The sequence below is a fragment of the Sarcophilus harrisii genome, chromosome 4, assembly GCF_902635505.1.
Source record: "Sarcophilus harrisii chromosome 4, mSarHar1.11, whole genome shotgun sequence".
Lineage (NCBI taxonomy): Eukaryota > Metazoa > Chordata > Mammalia > Dasyuromorphia > Dasyuridae > Sarcophilus > Sarcophilus harrisii.
In genome coordinates this window covers 60,847,269-60,872,808 of record NC_045429.1, presented here as the reverse complement: position 1 = coordinate 60,872,808, position 25,540 = coordinate 60,847,269, and the positions used below count along the sequence as shown (strand labels likewise).

The window sequence follows — 25,540 nt, the reverse complement described above, 5'->3', positions numbered from 1 at the left end:
TAGGATTTGAACTTGGATCTTCTGAAACCAGTTCTCTGTTTACTACAACGTATTGCTTCTTAATTATTTAATTATTTTCTATTATTTAGGCATTATTATTGTTATTGTCCACAATAGTAATACTTTTTAAATGTTATATAATGCCTTGTAGTACTGTTCTAATATGACTGGGCTAAATGACCTCTGATTCCTTCCAATTTGGTTCTTCTGTGATTCTTTCTTATTCTGAAGTTTCCAGTAAAAAATCCACTATCCCCGTTTCACAGAGAAGGAAACTGCAGTGTGAGGAGGCCATATTGATCTGTCCAAGGTATGTCAGCCAAACAATGACAAAATTCAGCTAGGAAAAACAAAAGAGTCTTGCTTCTTGATCTATGACTATTTATTCGTGGAGTTGCCAGTTATTTTATAGATAGGACCCTTATGTAATTGTATCAATTGATCATGACTAATCCTCTTGTCATACATTTGCTAAAACTATTTTACTATTTCTAAGATCTATGATTCCTTCATTATGGGATCAGTGACCCAGAATAATGACTCCATTAGGCAGTCCTCAGTGAGAGAACTTCAGCCATCTGTAGTGGCACTTACATATTCTGCTACCTCTTTGCTTATCTGTTCTACTGGTTTGTAAAATCCTAGAAAGAAGGAACTGCACTTTTCTTACTAGTCATTGCATGTCTTGGCATGCAACCTTAAAGGTTCTAGGCCCTCAAAAATATTTGTTTAGTTGAATTCAATTGAATTGTTGATTGACTTCTTTAATAACTTGGATGAAAGTCTGAGTCATTTCCTCTATAGAAGGTGCTTTTTTTTATTCAGGATATCATGGGAAATTCAAGATATACTATTTTTTTCTTTTCCTGTATTTGACTTCTAAGGAAGTCACCAGATATTCTTGATGGAAGTGTTATTGGGTTTGTCAGCCGTGATGCAACCAAAATTCCCTTAAAGATTATGAAATCTTAATAATTAAAGTCAGAAGATAACATGATCCAAAATTGTGAATTAACATTTGTATGGGTTTCATTCAAAATCATGCTCACCATAAATATAAAATATTTAATAAAAGCTATTAGAAAAAATCATAGTGGAATGTAGCTTACTTGACCCTCTGGCTTAATCTGTTTACTTCTTGATAAGATTTTGAGATTCAAATTATGTGGATTGGCACTTGAGTTTACTATGTCAGTCATTGAATGAGTGAATACTGACTTTTTTAGGGATTCCACAGTCACATACATAGGTTGAAATGCTTGTCAATCTATTGGACAGAACACATTAAACTATTAGCCAGCCCATCTGAAACTCACAGCAAAAGATGAGGTTTTTCATTTGAGAGATAAATTATGTATGTGACATTTCCCCTCCACTCTTAAGAACAAGGATTCCGTGTTTGCTTTTCTTTGTATTCCCAGATTTTAGCACAATCCCTGGAATATAGTTAGCATTTAACACTAGAAGGGCCAGGCTTGTTTGGAATTCTCCATTCTGGTCCTAGGTGCTTGTTTAATGATGCATTCAATCACAAAAGTAATTTGATCATTGTTCTGCTACATCCACAGAACTTCCACTTCATTTGGGGGCGAGTTCTTTCTACACCTCTTACTTTTCAAAAATCACCATAAAATTCACTGTGAACTTGCCTTTGCTAGTATGTACCAAAGAATTTCTAATGACATATCTACAATTCCTTGTATCTTTCTGTCATTAACAGATAAAATAGCCCCCAAAAGCCTTGAGAAGGTTCAGTGACCCAAAACAATTCCAATAAACTTTGGACATCAAATGCCATCTGCATCCAGGAAAAAATCTAAGGACACTGAATGTAAATTAACACATGCTGGTTCGCTTCTTTCTCTCTCTTGCTCTCTCTCTCCCTCTCTTTTTCTGCTTTTTATCTCTCCATGGTTTTTCCCTTTTGCTCCAATTTTTCTCTCTCAACATGATTCATAAAGCAACATGTATTAAAAATAAATAAACTAGGGGCAGCTAGTTGGTGTAGAGGATAGAGCACCAACCCTGAAGTCAGGAGGACCTGAGTTCAAATCTGGTCTCAGATACTGACTTTTTTAGGGATTCCACAGTCACATACATAGGTCCACAGTTCCTGGCTGTGTGACCCTGGGCAAGTCACAACCCCAATTGCCTCAGCAACAAATAAATAAATAAATAAATAAACTTACTACGATAAAAATATATCGTATATTGTATTATATCGTATATTATATATCATATATTATAAAAATATAAATTGTCATTTAAATAATGCCCACCTTTTTGTAAGCCATATGTAAAGCCATATATAAAAATATATCGTATATTATAAAAATATAAATTGTCATTTAAATAATGCCCACCTTTTTGTAAGCCATTTTGGGGTTTTCTCAGCAAAGATACTACAATGGTTTTCCATTTCCTTCTCCAGTTCATTTTACAGCTGAAGATAGTGGGGCAAACAGGGGTAAGTGATTTGCCAAGGATCACACAACTAATAAGTTTCTGAGATCAGATTTGAATTCAAGTTTTCCTGATTTCAGGCCTGGTACTCTATGTGCTGTGCCACTTAGCTTCATTATGCTTTAAACATCATCATTTGAAATGCTAAGTAATGGCTTGTGTCATTAGAAACAATAGAGGCAGCTTTTTTTTTAAATCATAGATTTTTTTTTAAAAGACAATTGTGGTTAAATGACTAGCCCAGGATCACACAGCTAGTCAGCATCTAAAGTCAGATTTGAATTCACTCCTGAATAGTTACTATCTCTGTGATTCTGGACAAATCATTTAACATTTCTCAGTCTAGTTTCCTGAACTATGAAATGAAGATAATAATACCTATTTGAGATAATATTTGTAAAGCACTTAGCAAGTGCTTTTTTGAGATATTGAAATATTTAGCACTTAGAACAGCACTTATTAGGCTCTTAATACATGTTTATTTCCTTTTTTCCTTGTGTAATCTTAGATTGATTGTTTAAATTTTTTTTGGCCACAGTTTTCTCAACTGTAAAAGAGAAGATCGGATGGCCTCAAAAAGCTCTTCCAACTCTAAACCTGTGATGTTTTGATCCTTGAATGCTGATTGCTCTGATGCCTCACCATGAAGTGGAGATGATTTTGGGAGATGGAGCGTGGAGTATCAGTAATTCACAATGGACTAAATCCCAGCGTCCTTGTTCTGATCACTGGTCTCATACTGAGGGGAAATCAGAAAAGATTTCATTAAAGACATAGACTTGGAAATAGACTGAAAGTTGGGTAGACTTTTGAAGTGCAAATCGGATCGTGGAAGACAGGAAAGGAGGGACATTCCAGACTTGGTAAAAGCAAGAACAAAACTTTGGAGGTGAGATAGTATGTTTTATGTCCCACAAAGAGGAAGAAGTTCAATTTATCTGGAGAAGAGGTTATGTGGAGCACATATGCAAGAGTAGTGGTGGAATGTGGCTCAAAAGGTAGATGGTGGTCATATCTTTGAAGGGCAGTGTTGTTCAGTCATGTCTGACTGTGATTTGTATAGACCATAGCTTTCCAGGGCCTTCTATCTTTCACTGTCTCTCAAAGTCTGTTCAAGATCATGTTTGTGGCTTCCATGACATTATCTATTCACCTCATCCTATGTCATCCCTTTTTCCTTTTTCCTTTAATCTTTGTCTGCATCAGGGTCTTTTCTAATGAGTCTTTGAATGTCAAGTTGGTAGACAAGTGGAGCTATTAAAGATTTTGGAGGTGAGGCAGCAATTTCTTGGAAGCAATTGAGATTAAGAGATTTGCCCAGGGTCACACAGTTAGCAAATGCCACATGCCAGATTTGAACTCAAGTCCTGATTCCAGAGCTGGGGTTGTATCCACTGTGTCAACTAACTGTCCCCAACCATTACTTCCTATGGCATTTAATTTGACACGATCTAATTTAACATTCATTTCTCTGTCTGTGTTTTTTTTTTTTTTATTTCAAGCATTTGACATAAGGCCTCATACATGTAGACATTTACTAAATGTTTATTGATTCATTCATTTTTATCTGCCTGAATAGTAATCAAATGTGGGTAAAAGGTATATCACAAAAGATAAAGTTTGTGATCCCAACACCTGAGTTCAAATCTCAATCTTGTTATTTATCTGTGTGTCTATTTATATGGAACTGCTAGGTGGCACAATGGATAGAATTCCAGATCTAGAGTAAGAAAGATCTTCATCAGTTCAAATCTGGCTTCAGATGCTCATTAACTGTTTGACCCTGGGCTAGTCACTTATTCCAATTTGCTTCAGTTTCCTCATTTGTTAAATGAGCTGGAGAAAGAAATGGCAAACCACTTCACTATCTTTGCCAAGAAAAACTCAAATGGAGCCATGAAGAGTCAGACATAATGGAAAGATTGAAAAATAAAATAAAAATCCATATACATGTTATTTTTTTCTTTAAACCTCAGAATCTTATCTGTAAAGTCAAGGAAATGGGATTCAATAATCTGTAAGATTGCCTTGGGGCATCTAATTCCTACTCCCTATGATATGGCAGGTGCAAATTTGATAACCCAAGAGTAAAATGTATCTTACATTACTCATTACTGGGGAATCTCAGGAAGACTTCAAAAGTATGTGACCTTCATATTTTTACCAGCTTCAGATTGAACTTCATTCATTTTTGGAGAGCCATGTCATGGAAATTTTAGTCTGGAACGTACTCCTCTTAGGACTTGTATGTTTTTCCCCACCTCCTAAATGTCAAAGGCTAACTCCCTTCTACATAAACAACCAACAAATTTCTTCATCATGTAATCAGACTGTGTAGGAAGGCTTATTTTTAGATTCACCTTGGCTAGAGGCAAGAGAAGTTAGTATGTTAACATTTTTAACAGCTTGTCATTTGAATAACCTAGGAAAATGCCTACAGGTGTGGGAAAAGAGAGTAGGGGAAGGAGAAAGAATAGATTTGGAAAGGGATGGATGAATAGCAATTTGGGGGAAAACTTCATTCCCAGGTAAGAGATGGTACATGAGTTAGGAAAACAGAGCATAATAACTTCTTAGAAGACAGAAAGACCCCGAGATATCAGCCAAATTTTAATAAGTTGCTAGGAGTAGAAATATTTTTACCTTGGTTTAATTTAACACTTTTCCTCAAGGCACTTAAAAATTCTTTCATTTTTAGATATGATATCAAATAAGAAGAATAAAACATATGCAATAAGACATATGGACATAGAACTATAAATCCTGAATATGTTCATTGCTTTGGGAGATGCATAATGGCTTTCTGTGAGATAGTTATTTATACACTTTGGGGCTTGTAACAATAGCACAAGTACCTGCCCTCATAGAGGGATGTTTTATAATAATAGGTAACTAGTATTTAATATGGTGTGCTAAGAACACAAAAAATGTTCAAAATTGTCTGATGTTTTAATTTAATTAAAGTAAAACAACCTCCATTTCTGTGTATGAGTCATACAGATGCGGGCGATTATAATAATTTATTAAATATGCATAGTAATGCTTCACAAGTACTTGTATAAATTCTGCAAAACCTTTGTCTTTAAGAGATGAAAAAAAACCCATCCCAGAAGCATTTAGAGGTGAGGGTATTTACTTATAGTCAGATTTCTTTAGTTTTAGTGCTGTGCCACAACCCTAGGGTCCACATTCATTTCTAGGACTCTGAGGAATATTTGATAGTATTCTTTCCTAAACAAGGTAAACTATTAAAAATCTTAATTTGATTGAATGATTTTTAGCTTCATCTTTTTAGTTTTGGAAAGGGTATAGAAGTTCAGCTCTGAGGGACTGCTAGCTTTGGACATTTCTGGCAGCACTTATACAGTGCCTGGCACATAGTAGGTGCTCAATAAATGCCTATAGACTGACTTTTGGCTGATTACATTTGAATCTGAATGTAGAGGGTGGGGAAAAATAAGAGAATTGAACTCGATGAATTACTGATATTGACTAATTGGTTAATAATTAATTAATATTATTATTGCTCTTTAAAGACAATGGAGTTAGTGCTTCAATGAATGATTTTTTTTCTCTTTTTTATAATTTTTTTTTTTTCCCCAGAAGCACATGTAATGTTTGGAGCAAGAATGACTTCCTTCCTTATTTCTTTTAAAAAATCCTTTCTTTTTTTCTTGCACTTAATATTATTTTATTTTTTTCCAATTTCATGTAAAAATATTTTTCAACATTCATTTTTGTAAAGGGGAGGAGTTCCAAATTTTTCTCTCTGTATCCCCTCCCTCCCTCCTTTCTAAGACTTTAGCAAGCAATCCAATATAGACTATACATGTACAATCATGTTAAACATGTGTCCATATTAGGAATGACTTAATTGCAATAATGATTTCTTGGTAACAAATCATCTAAATGTGACAGAGATTTCAAACTCAGAAATTGTGTATTCTAGAATACTTCCTTCCCGAGATTTTCACTTATTTGAACTAACTTCCTTTCTGGGATGTGTGTGTGTGTGTGTGTGTGTGTGTGTGTGTGTGTGTGTATGTGTGTGTGTGTAAATGCGTGTGCTCTTTTCTTCAGTGTTTGTGTTGGCTGACTGCAAACCGCCTTCAGACACATGGCTTTTGGCCAAATGAGAGTCAGCTCCTTGTAAGTTTCACAGGGAGATTGTTTTGTATCATTTTCCAACTGACAGTGAAAGCTCCGCCTTCTACTCCCACCATGTCATTTCCATAATACTACAAAAGCCGGTGCAATCTCAGGACCAGTCGACCTCAGACTGGGGAGATTCACCCATCACTGTAAAATCTCTCTGCCATAAGTTATTTTCTTTACAATAGGTGAGAATGACACAGGTGGAAAATTCAGTCAACCTCTTAGAGAGAGGTATGGAATTTCAAGATTCAGAAAAGTCTTCCAAGAAGCGATGGGTCATTGGAGGCACAATGTTTGTTCTGTTGTTAACACTTGCTCCTGGTATTTATTTCTTCCTTCATTCCAAGGTAAGAAAAATATACAATTTTTATTGTCATTGTTAAAATAGTTATTATTGATTACTACTACTACTATTATTATCATTATCCTTTTGCTTTTTTTTTTTTTAGCACTATGAAAGGTAGGTAAAATGAAGAAATTTGAGGATTTTTAAAAAATAAATTGAAATTGAAGTCTTCCCTTACTGTATAGCACATGATTGGTGGGATTTAATGTCAGAAATGGTTACCACCCGTTTTGAGTTAAATCAAGCATGATGTCACAAAATAACTAATTCTCAACAGATGTTGGGAAACGATGGCAAGAGATGTAGCTTGATGCGTCCAGTTAGTTGTTTCATTGACCACTTCCCCATCTAATCATTTCTCAACCAGAGAGAATGTTAACACCATTAATTTCTTGCAGTAGTATGGCTTAGTATAGATATAAGACTTGGAAAAGATTTTTGTGGACTGATAAATTTGAAGTTCTGATGTGGAAGAATGACAGGTGCAATTCATTACGTTGTAGAGGCATTAAGTTAAGATGTTTAAGGTCATAGAAAAAAAGATTCATTACTTGCCCTATTAGAGAGATCTATTAATTTATAAGCGTTGCCATATTTATAGTAAGTGCTTAAAAGCTTATTGCATGAATGGACAAATGAATGAATCTGGTGAAGTTGATGACATGTTGATGTGAAAGGATAATTAAGGCAGTGCAGTTGGCAAATCAATGGTTTCAATTTTTTCATCTGTAAAATAAAGCATGGGAAGGTCACTTAGATCTTAAGGTCTCCTCTCAACTTGAAGGTTAATGTCATCTAAACTTTGAATAGAACAGTCAAAGTTAAAAAAATGAGAATGATCACATTAGTCTGGGGAAGTCAGGGAAAACTTCATAGAGCAGGAAAAGGGAAGTATAAATGCCTGTTAATTATAATGCCTGTTAATGCCTGATAATCAAGCCACTTATCCAGATGCTCCAAATGAACTATTGGTTCCCTGCTCAGGCTAGGTCCATAGAAGTTGAGGTTTTAGTCTGGATGTTAGCATTGTTCAGCCTGATCTTAGAAGCATTTTCATTGACTGTGACCCTAGATTAAATAGAAAGCAAAAGGTATTTTTGAGACATAGATTGACTGGATTGGACCTTCTTATTTTTGAGGATACCTACTATGAACAGAAAGGACACAACACAGAACATTTAAGTCATATGCCATGGATTGAGAGAAGGAAATTTAAGGAAGTTCTGAAGTGAATTTTGTTATCAATGAATCATTTTTTTTAAATACACAGCCTAAATTTCTTCTAATATTTTTGTGCCTCATGACTAATCAATATAATAAATATTTTTTTGAAAAACAAAGGAAGAAGAAAATAACCTCAGAAAAACCCATTTTTCTCTCTCTCTCACACATCTATAACATAAAAATGTCAGTAATGTTTCACATTCATGGCCATGGCAGAAGAGTTACTTGGTTTGCCCAGGGTTGCAAAGATAGTAAGTAACAACTAAGATTTGAATCTATGTCCTCTGTTTCCAGAATTGATACAATGCTGTCTCATTTTACCTTGACAGACAAGATGGTATAAAGGAAAGCAAGCTGGATGTGGAGCCAAAAAAAACCCTTGAGTTCAAATTCCACCTCTTATATTTACTAGTTATGTGATGCTGAATTAGATACATACTATCTCTTTGAGTCTCACTTTCCTTATCCATAAAATAAAGATAAGAATACCAACAGAGTCTAAATCACAAAGCTATTAGAAGTAGGAAATGAGATTTCTGCAAAGTGCTCTACAAGCCTTAAAGTGCTATATGGAATTTACTATTATTATTTTGAAAAGACAGCATACCTATTAACTAGTTGTGTGACCACAGAAAAATTATTTAAATGCTCTGAGTTTAGATTTCTTTGGTTGTAAAATGGAGATAATACATGAACTGTCTTAGTAAAAGGTCCATTGTGAAGAAACACATTGTAAATGTAAGCCGTTACTTTCTTCTGAATGGATCATAGTGTTACAGCATTTTCAAATTGTAAGGGACCTTGGAGAGCAACTAGTTTTTGAACATGGAAGTGTTTTCAGTGAACTGGTAGTTTTTTTTTTTTTTTTTTTTTTCCTATTTGAGACAACTGAAAGTAATCAGAAAAAAGGCTTCCCTTGGGCTCTAATATGGAATCAGTATATCCAAATTCATCTTTGAGAGGCAGCATGGAATAGTAGGTAGGAGAATGAGTATGGAGTTAAGAGGAACAGATTAACATCCCACCTTGGACACTTATTAACTCTGTAATACCAAGAAAGTCACTTGATCTCTGTCTGTTTCTTCATCTGAAAATGAGTTGGTTGGATCTGAAAGCCTCAAAAGTTCTTTTAAAATTGTTGATTCTATGATTCACTTATTAAATATTTATTGTTTAGCAGATAATGGAGACACAGACTAAAAAAGTGCAATGGTATCTGCCTTCAATGAGCTTAATTCTCAACAGTGATTGGGGTCTTAGAGAGCAGTAACAACTAGGGAGATCAAGATAAGCCTACTATAGGAGATGGTACTTGTATAGAATCTTGAAGATAGCTTACTATAGAGATAGAAAGGAAGTATACTCTAGTATGAGGAAGATATAGAACACTGGATGGAACGTCACATACAGGAGCAGCAAAGTAATCTATCAATATACTGTAGTGATGATATGTGTATCATACATAGTGTAATGGGCAATTCCAAATCACATTCCTCTCCCTTGCATCATCTCAGCAAAGAAAATCTTGGCAAATTCCACTTAGAGCAAGTCCATGCAATAAGTGATAAGTAGGTAGACTTGAGAAAAAGAAGAGAAGTAGCTTGGAGTTATAGGTATTCCCATTTAGAAAATCAAGAAGGAGGTGGAATAGCAGTAGTTTATATTTTAGAGGGCTTTTTAAATCTTTAATCTCTGCCTCAAATATTAGCCATATGTCCATAGAGAATATAGACTTATTAGCTCTGAAAAAGGGCTATCTAATTCAAGTCATTATCAGTTGTGTCCAGCTTTTCGTGACCCCATTTGGGATTTTCTTGGCAAAGGTACTGGAGTAGTTTGCCATTTTTTTTCCTCCAGCTCATTTTACAGATGAGAAAACTGAGGCAAACAGAGCTTGTCCAGGGTCACACACCTAGTAATTGTGTGAGGACAGGTCTTTTTGACTGCATGTAGTATGCTACATTCTTTGTGATACTTAGTTGCCTAGTGTAACTCATAATTGAAAAATCTTCTCCATAATACTCATTACTTGAAAACCACTTGATGAGAGGTTATTGCCAGGGTCACAAGACAACTTATCCTACTTTTGGCATACAACAATAAGATCTTTTTATCAGCCTATTTGATTTCATAACACAATTCAGTCAACACTCTGATGACCCAGGATGTCTTTTTTTTTTTTTTTTTTTTTTTTTTTTTTTTTCCTACTCTACAGGCTCCGGATAATTGTTGGGCTCAAGCAGTTTTAGACATCAAGACAACAACTGGTGAGTGCATTGGAAACTATTCCCACCCCTTCCTCTTTACTCTCTTTATCCAAAGATAGACAATATTAGAGGCGAGGAGAAGAAATCCATGGATCTAGTTCTAACACCATTCCCTGCATTATAAGGTCTTTTCTCACAATAGCTTTGTGAGTTAAATTTGTGTAAATCTTGAAGGTCCCCATTCTAGAGTTGAAGGGGACTTCAGAGGCAGGCAGATGGTGCAGTGAATGTGATCAGAAAGGCCTGAGTTCAAATCTGGATTCAGAAATTTATTAACTGTGTATCCTTGGGCAAGTCACTTAATCTTTGTTTGCCTCAGATTATTCAGCTGTAAAATGGGAGAAGGAAATGGAAAACCATTTTAGTATCTTTGCCAAGAAAACTTCATAAAAATGAGTCACAAAGAGTAGGATGTTGTTAACAACAACAAAAAATTGTGTCTGGTACATAGTAAGTGCTATACAAATGCTTATTCTCTTCCCTGCCTCAGAAGCCATGTAGTCCAACTCTGTCACTTTGCAAATGGGAAATCTGAGCTCTAGATTTTATAATGCCTAAGGTCACAGTGTCAGCAGCCAAGATATTTTAACTCAACATGTCTTTATAATCTGGGACAAAACCTATTTTTTCCAAGAATATATTTATTGCATAGATTCTTGTTATGTAGGTAATAGTTACATAGGTTATATAGATAATAGACACATAAGATGGGACTTGAATATAGGTACCCCTGAGTTTAAATCCAGCACTCTTTTTACTGTACAATTTTGACATACTAAGTGGTAAAAAAAATGAGAGTGTTTACTTTTGGATCTGGAAAAAATAACAGTGTTATCTGTGTTATTGTGTGATCTTAGGTAAGTCCTTTAATCAATTGATAAGCATTGAATAAGCATTTGTTATATGTTAGGTTTTGAGGATACAAAAATATAAATCAGTCTCTCTTTTCAAAAAATTAATATTCCTGGCATGAGAGAGACAACATGTATGTATTTCAGTATATAGAGAATAATTACAAAAGAGTTTAGGTGGGAAATCTACATGTAAAAGATCACAGTACTTAAACTGACTCTTGAAGGATATAAGGGATTCTGTGAGACAGATCTGAGAAGGAAGAGGAGATAAAAACGTGAACTAAGGTAATGAGTTCAGTTTCCTCATTTGTAAAATGATGGGGTTGGAGGAGATGACCACTAAAATTCCTTCCAGATCTAAATCTAAGAATCCATTTTCCAGATGAGGAAAGTGAAGCTCAATTAACTAAAATTTGTCCTAGCACTCTCTTACTACTCCATTTCCTGAATACTTCTCAGTCATGAGAAATGAATTGTAATCTGGTTTATAACATTTTTAAGACAAGAAAAAAAAAAAACAGCTTCTACTCATGTGGGTGCCCTTCATTTATTTATTTATTTCTTAATTAGCTAATTAATATTTGTTGAAAATAAATTAATATTTATTAAAAATGGATCCATACTTAGGACCAGTAGAATAAAATAAAATTCATCTATAAAAATGATAGTTGCTCTTTACATAGTCTTCTTCATCTTGAAAAATGCTTAATGTACATTTCTTAGTCTAAGAGAATAATAGAATTCTGAAATAATTTTGTTCTTTATATTTTTTTTTTCCTCTTTTGAAACAATCCTTTAGATACAAATGTCTGGGCTTGGCCTCAACTTTCCACTTCATGCTTTACGGAAAGCAGCAATCAGACACTGATGATCACTAAGGAAGGTATCTACTTAGTTTATGTCCGAATGAAGAGAAAACGCAAGGACCATGTTCCCTTTGCAATTCAACTGAAGAAGGGAAATGATATTCTAAGACAAAAGCAATCCGAAGAAGATACTATTGACCTTTTGGAAATCTGTCACTTTAATGAAAGTGATAAAATCAGTTTCATCTTGAATGGTAACCATTTCGAGAACATTGAGAAAAATCCCACTCAGACTTTTTGGGGGATTTTGCGCCTGCCACCTCACACTCCTACAACCTAACCCTCATTTCTTTATCCCTCCAAAAACACAGTCAGCTCCAGTGCTAATATTTTGCCTGGCTGTGTAAATCAATACAAACAGGTCTTGTGCAAGGGAAATCATATTCTTCCCTTTTCTCCTTTTGAAAAACTGGTGTTTTGTTGTTCAATGAAGCTGTGACCCAGAGGACACAGATCTGAGAGGGAATTTCTCTGCAAGCAGAAAAAGAAAAAAAATCTTCTGTTAGAATATAAGTGGTTGGGAAAAATGGAACTGAGATTTTGTTTTTCAAAGGCTTTTTACATTTGACAGTAAGAAATCCCAACCCAAAGGAAATATGGGCCTGGAATTCCAAAGGAAATATGGACCTATCATTCCAAAGGTCCATCAAGGCTGCCTGAGCTTCCTTCCCATGCTTTTGGAAGCATTAACTACTCAATTGTGACTCCAGTTCCTCTCATAAAAAAATGATAAGGTCAACCTGGAAGGGTGTCCATACAAGCTGCAAAGTATATCTACCTAAGAAATGGCCCTTGACAGAACAGAATGCTATTAACATGCTGACTATAATGGAAGCCTTAGGACAAAAACACAAATGTCCATGATAGGCCCAGCTGCACTTTATATATAGGAAGTTAGTGATTCTCAGCTTCCTTTTACTCAGGATATATAGCTTTAAAGGAAGTCAAGGAGCAGAGGGACAATTCTTGATCTTCATCCAGGACTTTGTCATCATTCTACAGCTGGGGGAAATGTGAATGATGACTAACGTGATCAGGAGCTGTTCATACCACCATGTCTCTGGTCCTTCATCTGTTACCACTCTCTAAGCTTATTCTAAAGGTCTAGAGAATGAACATACAAGAAGTCTCTTTATCCCATCTTATGTGGTTGAAGAATAACTAGACCACTTAGGAGATACCTTTCCTTTGATGAAGTTACAATTCTCTGTCTCCTATTTGTTGGTGAGGATCCCCAGTTCCAGGTCTATATTCCCAGCTAGTTACCTTATTTATCATTTGTGTCTTGGTGTCAGGAATGCCTTTTCCCAGCTCAAGGCAAGGACTTGGGTGCCATTTTAGGGTGCTCTCCCCTTGTCCTCTTTACTCTTTTTCTGATAAAACAAGAGACAAACAAGAAGCTATCATCTTTTGGCCTTGGAGGGCAATAATGGTTAAAAAGCTATATTCTAAGACAACCTATACACGCACACTACACATTGTATACTTACATATATTTTTAATATTTATATTAGTCATCACATAGTTAGGGAGATGGACTGCATTAGACAGTTGTACCATGCACAAATGTAGGGGAGCCTTTCCTTTCACCTCTATACTGGAAAGAGCTTGGGTACAAGGCTTGAAAACTGTATGACTATTTTCTACATTTGAAAAGTTTCTCAGGAAATTATGATGGCTCAATTTGTCTATTTATAGAATTGTTGTGATGTTTACTAGTATTGTTTTTGTTAGACTATGCTTTCCATACATAATTATTCCTGTCCTTGCCTTACCAACATCTTCCCTGTGGAATGAATGTTATGGGCTCTTAGGGTTCAGCATGGGCCAACCAGTGGCTAAGGAAGTGGCTGCTTGTAGTTAAAGTGTGGGCCTTCACTCACTATGCTGATCAGTAATGGAATGTTGCAAAGGCTTTCTGGTAACTAATTTTACTTTTTGTATGTGCTTTGATATTTTGATTCATTCTGTTCAAGATCAACTTAATGTTCTGTCAATTTTTAATAAAGCACATATTGACCATTGGATTGTAATTGATTTCTTCACATGACTTTATTCTACTCTACCTCCTAATTATCTATGAATTCGAGAACTCAGGAATGAGAATTCTAACTTTGTGGTCTATGATATGCAAAGCAGGGCTGGTCTACTTTGATATAACTTCCAGTTGCTTTAGATTATCTATAATTTCTCACTGATCCACACTACTCTTCCTAGATGGGGTCCTATGCTTCCAGTTTCCAGTTTCAGTTAGTAAACATTATCCATAGGCAAAGGAATAGTGTGAATTTCATCCTTATCACCTTAGTAATTCAGAAGGTGAAAATCATAAGAGGAGCCAATAAGAAAAATTCACTGGCCCTATGTGGGAGAGAAAAATAGTTATTGTAGTACTGGAAATTTTAAGTGGAGTCTGGAAACTTGTTTTCCAAAAAAATATTTTGACAGTTGTATTCCAATAGAGTTACTTCACATTCCTAGAACCTAACTCTTATTTCTTCTTCCCTCCAGAAACACAGTTGGCTTCAGTGCTAATGTTTTGCCTGCCTGTGTAAATCAATACAAACAGGTCTTATGCAGGGGGAATCAGATTCTTCTCTTTTCTCCTTTTGAAAAACTGATGTTTTGTTATTCAATGAGGTTGTGACCCAGAGGACATAGATATGAGAGGGAATTTCTTTGCAAGCAGAAAAATGATAAATATTCTGTTATAAATATATTCTATATATTTTATGCTTTTAAAAATATTCTGAAAAAACCTTCATCAGATTGCCAAAGGGGGCCACCAACTCCAAAAATGTTTTGAACTTTCATTTTAGTGAATCAGAGATTGGTGTCATTAACAATAAATCACATCTTATTTTAACTAATTGTTCTTGCTAATTGAGTGCTACATTTAGTTGTTTCCAAATTGTCCAAGGAATACAAACCTTAAACTTTTATACTCTTTAAACTTCAGTGCCCTGAGTGAAATCTCACCAATACCTACTGATTCCCTCCACTTAGAGTCCTGTCTCTGTTTTCCATTTAGCCAATTTGATAGAAAGAATTGGTACTTATATGTCCAAGGATAAAGAGGACATTCACTAACCTCACCTAAAAGAGAAAGTAATTTTAACTAATTGTTCTTGCTAATTGGGTGCTAAATTTCATTGTTTCCAAATTGTCCAAGTAATATAAACCTTAAACTTTTGTACTCTTTAAACTTCAGTGCCCAAGAGTGAAACCTAACCCTATATTAGGGAGGTTCTTTTCACCAAAACCTACTGGTCCCATCCACTTAGAGTCCTGTTTCTATTTTCCATTTAGCCAATTTGATAGAAAGAATTGGTACTTATATGTCCAAGGACAAAGAGGACACTCATTGACTTCACCTAAAAGAGAAACCATGTATTTTTTAAGTGGCTTTCTGGAGATTGTGTCTCTTTTTATGGCCGGAACTAAAATAATAATTCCAATAATAGATTTTTAAGGTTATTTAAAAGAAAACTTCCATTCATTCTGAAGGATCTCATTCTACTCCTCAAATTACAGTCCCTCCTTAACTCATGTTAAATTTATTTGTACATAATGTAAAAAAAGTAATTCAGTGTAATTCATTGACATGGAAGTCACATTGATCATTTACACCAATGATAAATTAAAAATGCCTAGGATATTAGCAGAATATAGAGAATTTACTCTCATCACATTGTTTTTCCGAGAGAGAATATCAAACTTTAGAGAACCTAACTTCCAGCTTCAGATCTGCTAAGCTTTATGATTTTAAGAGATCTGCACCTCTTTGTACACCTTAGTTTATTTGATTCTAAAATGTAGATAACGATACTCACACTAACCATTTCATTGGATTGTTATCAGACAGCAATAAGACATTACACAGTCTTTCTCTAGTGATCGCAATTCTCATTATAAATCAAGAAGATGATTATTCAAGCAACATAATTAGATGAATGAATTCCATCTTACAAATTGAGAAACCAGGTAGGAAAGTCATAATGATATGACTCAATTTAAACAAGAAGGGTTTGGAGTAATGGATTGTTGACTTGAACTTCAAACCAACTGCCTCAACTTGGGCTGAACTGGTTTAGAGAACACTGATTTCAATTTCCTGGTTGATATTCTCTGACTCAGCCTTCATTGTTGTCTAGTAATAAACTAGGGCAAGTTTCAGTCCTGATCTGATGAGCACAAATTTACTACTTCCTAGGAAGCATCATGATTGAAGAGATTGTTAACATCTGTTTTGCTGAGACAGTGAACTAATGGATTTGGATTTGGAAACATTTAAAAAAATATATAAAGAGTTTTTTCCTCTCCTCTTACTTTCCTTCTTTCTGTCTCTTTTGTCTCTGCCTCTGTCTTTGTGCCTGTCTCTGTGACTCTGTGTCTGTCTTATAAGTGACACTATAAGTAAGTTAGAAAAAGAAAGGATAATGTACCTCTCATATCTGTAGAGAAGGAAGAAATTTGTGGCCAAAGAACTACAGTACATTATGGAATGCAAAATGCATAATTTTGATTATATTAAGTTAAAAAGTTTTTATATAAACAAAATCCATGCAGACAAGATTAGAAGGGAAGCAATAAACTGGGAAAATGTTTACATCCAAGGATTCTGATAAAGGCCTTCTTTCTAAAATATATAGAGCATTGACCCAAATTTATAAGAATACAACCCATTCTTCAATTGATAAATGGTCATAGAATATGAACAATTTTCAGATGAAGAAATTAAAACCATTTCTAGTCATATGAAAAAAAACCTTGTGTCCCAAATTTTGCTCCCTTCTTCCCTTCCACCCTTCCCCTAGATGGCAAGTAATACAATATAGGTTAAACATGCGCAATTCTTCTATACACAGTTCCATATTTATCATACTGCTACAAGAAAAATCAGATCAAAGAGAAAAAAAAAAGAAAAAAAGCAAGCAAGTAACAACAAAAAAGTGGATCACTATGTTGTGATCCACATTCATCCTCCATTGTTCTTTCTGGATGCAGATGGCTCTTTCCATCACAAGTCTACTGGAATTGGCCTGAATGTAACCCCTTTTTGCCCCAGAAATTTTCATGTGATCTCAGGTATATGAAATATGTATTCAAATCAAACATATACTGATAATAAATCATAATTTTATGAGCCCCTCCCCAATGCAATCATGGAGTCATGATTCACAGTTTAAGAAGTTTCGATTCATATTGTCTGGCTTGGTGGTCTCATTACTTCCCAGGGATTCAATTTTCATCAGAAGATTCTTAAATCTACTTATGGATTTATAACCTCTACTCTGATTTTCCATCTCAACTGACTACTTGACTTCTCAAAATAAATATCCTGTAGGCACTTCAAACTTAACATGTCTAAAATAAAACTCATTATTTTGCCTTTCCCCAGCCCCAATTCTTGGCTCTCTCTGTTTATGAACTCTGCTTCTGGACCACCATCCTCCCATCCACATTTCTAAGTCAACAAATGTGACTAGGGCCACATCCTCATTCTCATCCTCATTCTCGTTTATCTCAAATATCCAATATATTGCAAAATATTATCATTTCTTCCTTCAAAACATCTCTTGATTTTTCCTTTTCTCTCCATTTATGCAGTTGCTATCTTAAATTAAGTTTTTATCACTTCACATCAGGTCTACTGTGATAGTCTTCTAATTGGTCTCTATGACTCAGCTGTCAAAATGATTTTATAAAAGTATAGGTCTCCCCTATCACGTTCTTCCTATGAGATCCATTGATTCCCCATTATTTCTTGGATCAAATATTTAAAGTTCTTTATAACCTGATCTCTTGCTAACTTTCCAGCCTTTCTGTCCTCTATTATCCTTCAAGCACTCCATGATTTAATCAGTGAGTTTGTTCTTCCTCACAAGCTTTCATCTCCCATCTCCAAATCTTTGTGCGGGCTGCCTTCCATGCCTAAAATGCTTTGCACAGTTCTAAATTGCTCAACAGAATGGTTGGATCATTTCACAACTCCACCAACAATGTATTAGTGTAACCTGGGACACTTTAGAAGGACCTGTTTCCAAGTGAACATTGGACAACTAATAAGTTCTCTTAAATCTAGCATTTAGCTGCTTACAAATTTATCTGATTCCAGTCATCCAGTCCTAATTCTTATCTCCTTTGCCCCTTTCCCCTTCTCCTGCCCCTATCTTTTCTAAATGATTTGCTAAAATCTAGGTAAATGACATCTGTAAGCTATTTTTCTTTTAGACTTTGTATCCTAACAACTTAATGCAAAGGTTGTGCAGATTACATGCTCAATAAATGCATGAAATAAATGAATGAAATTTGATACTCTTTTCCTGATCCACTTTAATAACCCTGTTAAAAAGCTTTATTTATTTATCATGATAGGATTGGCCCATGATCCTCATAGAATATTATTATTCTATTATTTTTGTAAATTCACATAACTATCAATTAACAGAATCACCTATTATGCAAGCATTTATTATACATCAACCATTTGTAGACTAGTTAAAAGGAATAAAAGTAGCAAAGCAAGACAGCTCTCTTTTTTATTTTTTATTATAGCTTTTTATTTACAAGATATATACATAGGTAATTTTTCAGCATTGACAGTTGCAAAACTTTTGTTCCAACTTTTTCTCTCCTTCCTCCCACCCCTTCCCCCAGATGACAGATTGACCAATACATGTTAAATATGTTAAAGTATAAGTTAAATAAAATATATGTACACATGTCCATACAGTTATTTTCCTGTACAAAAAGAGTCGGACTTTGAAATAGTATACAATTAGCTGTGAAGGAAATAAAAAAGGACAAAAATGGAGGGATTGGGAAGTCTATGTAGTGGTTCATAGTCATCTCCCAGAGTTCTTTTCCTGGGTGTAGCTGGTTCAGTTCATTACTGCTCTATTGGAATTGATTTGGTTCATCTCATTGTTGAAGAGGGCCATGTCCATCAGAATTGATCATCATATAGTATTGTTGTTGAAGTGTATAATGATCTCCTGGTTCTGCTCATTTCACTCAGCATCAGTTCATGTAAGTCTCTCCAGGCTTTTCTGAAATCATCCTGCTGGTCATTTCTTACAGAACAATAATATGCCATAATATTCATATACCACAATTTATTCAGCCATTCTCCAACTGATGGACATCCATTCAGTTTCCAATTTCTGGCCACTACAAAGAGGACTGCCACAAACATTTTTGCACATACAGGTCCCTTTCCCTTCTTTAAAATCTCTTTGGGATATAAGCCCAGTAGTAACACTGCTGGGTCAAAGGGTATGAACAGTTTGATAGTTTTTTGAGCATAGTTCCCAATTGCTCTCCAGAATGGTTGGATGTATTCACAATTCCACCAACAATGTATCAGGGTCCCAGTTTTCCTACATCTCCTCCAACATTCTGCATTATCTTTCCCTGTCTTTCTAGCCAATCTGATAGGTATGTAGTGATATCTTAGAGTTGCTAGACAGCTCTCTTTATGGAATTTTCAATTACTAGTAAATGAGTATAACCTGGATTTAACCTGAAACCCACTTAACATGATATAGTTTTGGGGACATAGAGCAGAGAAGACTTTGCACTATGTATGTGGGAAGAGATTCTATGGTGGGAGCCCTTATACCTTTTTCTCTCTTTGATATCCCAGCTGATTATTGTCTAAACCACTCTATGAAAATTATCATGGGGTGCGGATAGCCATCATGTCTGAATTAACTTGCCAGTATTGGACAAGACTTAATATTCTTGTGTATCCTTGACAGTTACTATGGTTATCTGCAGAGAGGAAAAGAAAGGAACAAGTTCAGGCTTTTCTATGGAACAGAAACAATTCAATACAACAGCTGGACCAGGGAATCCAGAAAAGTTAGAAATTAGCACACATGCATAATCCAAAGTAAAGGCAATATGTCAGCATGAACCAAGAGGTCAAGAATTAAATAGAAAGAACAAGCCAGAAGTTATGGTTACACAAAATGGCAGGTTTTCCTGCATTGAAGGTATGGCCTTTGCGCAAATGTCTTTTATAGTAGATTTATTTGACCCTTTATTAAAGAGACAATGGGCACCACACAAGTGGCACAAATAATAATGGAAAAATTCCCATTCTCCAAGAATAATATGCCATTGGCATTCTTCAATTTTCCTCTCTTTTTCTATGCTATACTCTATACTATGCTATACTCAGAGCTATACTCTGGTTCTCCCTTCCCACCTCACCTGCCATGCCTGATCATTTTTATAAATGTTTTATCATTTCTTTTATTGACCTTTATCACTCCAGGCTGAATGAAGAATACTAATGTTTATATTATTATGCATTCTTCCTGGAATTTTTTTTATATATTACTTATTTCTTTAGTCTTTGTCTGAACTACCTATGGTAATCCAGGTCAATGAATTGTGGGCTGGATTTGAAGTCAGAGGATAAGATCCTTAAAGCCCATTATTGTTAGTATTATGGTTGGAGGGATGGTTTCTGTATGCTCATATCATACTTGAATGTTCTTCAGAAGTAAAAGATTGACCCTGGCACTGAATATGGAGAGTCCTGGCAATAATCTGAGTTGCATATGGCCTATTGGTTAAGATTCCTATAAAACTTTTCCCAAAAGATTATATTGTCAAAGACACTAAATGATTAACAGTGATGTTGTCTTCCAGCAAGTTATTTGAATTTTAATGTGTTAATTTTTTCAAAGAAATTCCTTTTTAAATGACTTTGATTTGTATTCATGTAATCAAGATAAGCCAGAAGAGGACTATATTTTAAGGATCCTATTAAAAGAATATTTTAAGGATCCTACTATTTTTTCTTTTGTCCAGAGACTATTCTTTGTTTTTCTTGTACAGGAGTATTTTCAGGGAATGCCAAATTTTCTATTCTTCAAGACTTTGACAGAATGTTCTGAGATTTGAGTGACTTTAAAAAATGGAATGCTATGGTACATTGCTCTATATTTTGGAGATATGGACCCCAAGAAAAATAAATACAAAGAAACATACTTTACATCCCAGAAAAATAAAGTGATAAAGGAAGAAAAACAATAAAAAATTGACATAAAAATTTTGTAATACATCAGTCCATTTTCATAAGGTAGAATTCTGAAACAGCAATTCATAAATAGCCCCCATCCTCTGTTAAAAAATCTAAACTAAATCAAACTCTTGAGATGAGCCTTCTCAAATACAGAGGTTTCTTGGAAGGAATTTATGCTACATTTATGGAATGCCAGAATTGGCAGGGATTTCAGAGGTTATTTTATCCAACCTTATAATTTTTCCAATGAGGAAACTGAGGTTTTGAGAGGTGAACTGACTTGCCTGAGAGTGAAGTCAACTTTGACACAACCCAGTATTCCATGTCTAATATTTTCTAATATTTTAATTAGTGGATAGAGGGAGAAATAGGAAATGGGAAAGTTTACTCAAGATCTTCTATCTAAACCTTTCTTTAGGGTAGAGTAAGCTTTTAATATGGAAACAAGTTTCATCTTTCCTTACACCTAAAACTGACTGGAACAAACTTGCTATAAATTCATTTTTCTTTTTTATTATCCCTAATCTTCAGTGTCAGGGATTGATGAATATTCATGAAAACAACTGTTTCATGGAAAAATAATGTGATCCTAAAACTATAGACAGATGGTACTAGCTGTGGGTTCCTTTTACAGGGTCAGAGAACCTCTCCTCTTTTATTTTTTCCAGTTCTGCTTTCACAACTAATGGAAACAACAGAATTTTCCTTCACTTGGTTTTTTAATTTGTTAAGAGAAATAACTTGATGTAATAGAGAATGGATCTGAAATTAATAAAGGTTTTGAGTCCTAGTTTTGAAACATCTTGTCTTTGTGAGTCTGGACAAATTACTTCGCCTCTTAATGCTCTGTGAGAGATTCTAAGACTTTCAATAATATATTAAGTTTCAGAGAAGATGCCAACCTTCTTTGGTAGAAGGGTTGTCATCACCCACTGATTCCCTATAGCACTGAAACCAGGTCCAGTCTTTATTTTTTAATAATTAAATGAAGAAGGCTCCACTTCAAGCCATTGGAATATTCTCAGGAATTGGGCAATGTTTCAGGATTAATGAGAGGAAGAGGTAGACCTAAACATTAATAGTACTAAATCAAATAGTTGACAGGGGCCTTTATGGCCAACTTATCCAACCTTTACCTGGACAAAAACCTCCATTGTAAAATCTCAACAAGTAGAGAGAATATCACTAGTTCCTAAGGCAGCTCTTTCTATTTTGGAATACTTCTTATTGCTAGGCATTTTCTACTTTCTTCAACATCATTCCTAAAATTTGGTATCATGAAATGAACACAATGATTCAGACAGTCTATATGGGGCAGAGGATCATGGGATGACATTTTTGCATCTGGATTATAATGCCTCAGTTAGTGCAGATTAACTCTAAAACATTAAATGTATTTTTCCAACAATAGCTAGCTTTAAAGCATTGCAAGATATTTTCAATCAACTTTGTAGGAAAACAAATTCTTATCCTCCTCCTCTTTCTTCTTCTTCTTCTTCTTCTTCTTCTTCTTCTTCTTCTTCTTCTTCTTCTTCTTCTTCTTCTTCCTCCTCCTCCTCCTCCTCCTCCTCCTCCTCCTCCTCCTCCTCCTCCTCCTCCTCCTCCTCCTTCTCCTCCTCCTCCTCCTCCTCCTCCTCCTCCTTTTTCTCTTCCTCCTCCTCCTCCTCTTTCTTCTCTTGATGGTGAAAAGTCTTAGTTCCATTCCACATGCTGTGTTTAAAATCCCTTCATATCTTGGTTTCTCTTCTGGATCCTCTGTAGCTTATGAGGTTCCTCTTAAAGTACAGAAATCGAAATTAAAGAAAGTGATTTAGGCAGAAAGTGGCTCAGTGGATAAAACACTGGGTTTGAAGTCAGGAAGGTCAAAATTCAAATTTGGCCTTGGACAGTTGCTAACTGTGTGAACCTGCACAAGTCACTTAACCTCTGCTTGCCTCAGTTTCTTCAACTATAATATAGGGCTATTAATAGCAACTGTCTTCCAAGGTTGCAAAGATAAGATAATATTTATAAAATGCCTAGCACATAGTAGATACTATATAGATATTATCTATTATTATTTTTATTATATATATGGTTAGGCCAGTAAAGAATATTTTACTATGTTTCTTATGTGAATTTATTATATGAATTATATTACTCATGTGAATTACTATTTCACTTTAGCAGGACATGATATGTCTCTATAAGCCAGCTGAAATTTCATGACTTTTTGGAAGTCAAAACAGACTGTGTATATTAAATAAAGCACAATTCATCGAAATGCTGAAGTCAGACAATCCCCAGTCATCTGACATGAACAGCTGTCCAACTACTTTGCCCTGTCCTATATTCATGCCATAAATTCCTTTTTAACCAAAGTGCAATAATTTGCCCTTACTCCTAATTGAATTTCAATCTATTTTATCAGCTGATTCTGTCTCAATTTCATGTAGTGTCAGATAGTTATGTTATAGCCTTACAGTAGTATATATTTTCATATATAGCTAAAGCTGAGATAAATTGATATGGACTAACTCAGAGTAAACATAGTTCTATCCTCATTACTCAGATTTTAACCTAATATGGGATCTGTGAGATTTAAATCTGATCTGGGACTTAGTACTCATTAAAAACAATTGGTTCTATCACCTCAAGATCTTTTCACCTACAATCTATGGGATCCTCTGAGATGACTAAGATATTAAGAGCTTAATCTAGGTTGACCTTTGCGTTCCTGCATTATAGAAATCAAAAGGCGACTTTGTGACTGAAACTCCTATTACCATGCTAAGTCAATTTTCATCTGGCTAAGGCTATGATCCTTGAGATGTATACTATAATCAGATATTAAAAGCTTAATATCAGGATTGACTGTTACTATTCTTCAATAGAAGTCTACTGGAATCTTAGAATGACTCTTAGTCAGGTCTATTACTAGAAAGCTCCTTATAGCCCAGTGCTTCCTCATTCAATTTCATACTGGCACAGCATGACATGAGATTTCATAAACCATAGATCAGTCTTAGAAAGGATAATACATCGTATTCAATTCTACACCTATTCTTCCTAATGCAAATGTCATCTTTAGATATGCTAAGGAAATGACTCTTAGTCCAGGTCATTTACTGAAAGGCTCCTCCTAAGGCCCTCCTTCCACTCATTCCTTGTGAATCTAAGCAACAATGAGACATAAACCCCAAGATCTGGTCTCTTGAGAAAGGATAAGCATCTTGCCATATTCTCCCACCATCCCTTGTGCCTTCCTATGAGTCATTTTTATAGATATGGGCTAAGGAACCAGCACTTGCATTTTGTGACTAATAGAGTACTTAGTTTATGATCCTTACTTCACTTATCATGTCCTCATATAGATTAAAAACTCCTTGAGAGCAGAGACTGTTTCACTGCTACTTTTGCATTTCTAATGCTTAGCAGATTACTTTACACCTAGTAGAAGCTTCTTAACTGTTTTGTTGAGAAGAATCAAAATACTTTACTTGCCCTTGGCCACCCAGTTAGCAAGTGGGCAAGTTAGCAAGAAAGCAAGATCTTCCTGACCTTGGACCTTCAGATCACATTGCTTCTTAAATTTGAACTTTATATTAATTTCCAAATTCTTATTTAGACTTGTGACATTTGAATCTGCAATAGAAGGAACACCGTATCTCAACCCAAAAGATTTGAATCCAAGCTTTGCTACTAATTCTCTGAATGATTTTGGGGAAGCCATCCTAACTATAATTCTATATCTCCATATATCTCCATAAAACTCACTGATAAAAATGTTGAATAGAATAAGGATAAATTCTGAGGCCTAGGGATTACACCGATGACTTAACTTCAAGTTAATGTCAATTTGTTAATCAGAAGTTCTTAGTCATACTAATCTATCCAACTCTATTATCATTTAGCCTAGTCAATAAATAATATAAGTAGAATATTTTTTTCAAATGTCTTTCACAGTATGCACTATATCTATCTCATTTTTCCTATCTATCCATCCAATAATCCTGCTAAAACCCCTAAAATAACATTTATTTTGCATTATTTTTAGTAAACACTCTGTAGGTTCCTAGTGATCACCATTCCCTGCCAAGTACTTATTTCTTTTGGAATTTTGTTTCCTAAGCTAAGGAGGACCCAGAAGGCCCTAAGTTTAAGAAACTATTGACCCTTGTCATCATATCATAACTGTATTTCATCAGTTTTTCACTTGATTAATTGAAGTGGCCCAAGAGATCAACATTTTTTAATCTAGTTAACTATCCCATTTCTAGCTGTACTCCGAGGTCCAAGTCCTTGCAGACCTTGACTCACCCACTCTTAGTGCTCTGATCCAAGGT

At 35.0% G+C, this 25,540-nt stretch overlaps 1 protein-coding gene and 1 non-coding gene across 2 annotated transcripts; one reads left to right on the top strand and one right to left on the bottom strand.

The window, feature by feature from the left end:
• Positions 1-488: 488 nt before the first annotated feature.
• LOC111720389 lies at positions 489-565 on the bottom strand. Its single transcript, XR_002770077.1, has one exon. It is a non-coding gene; the product is annotated as a small nucleolar RNA SNORD66 (small nucleolar RNA).
• Positions 566-6,723: 6,158 nt separating this feature from the next.
• On the top strand, positions 6,724-13,442 carry LOC116419065 (tumor necrosis factor ligand superfamily member 18-like). Its single transcript, XM_031936907.1, has 3 exons — positions 6,724-6,965; positions 10,404-10,455; positions 12,109-13,442. Exons 1-3 carry the CDS (start codon positions 6,810-6,812, stop codon positions 12,453-12,455), a joined length of 555 nt encoding a protein of 184 aa, XP_031792767.1. The 5' UTR covers positions 6,724-6,809; the 3' UTR covers positions 12,456-13,442.
• Positions 13,443-25,540: the final 12,098 nt, after the last annotated feature.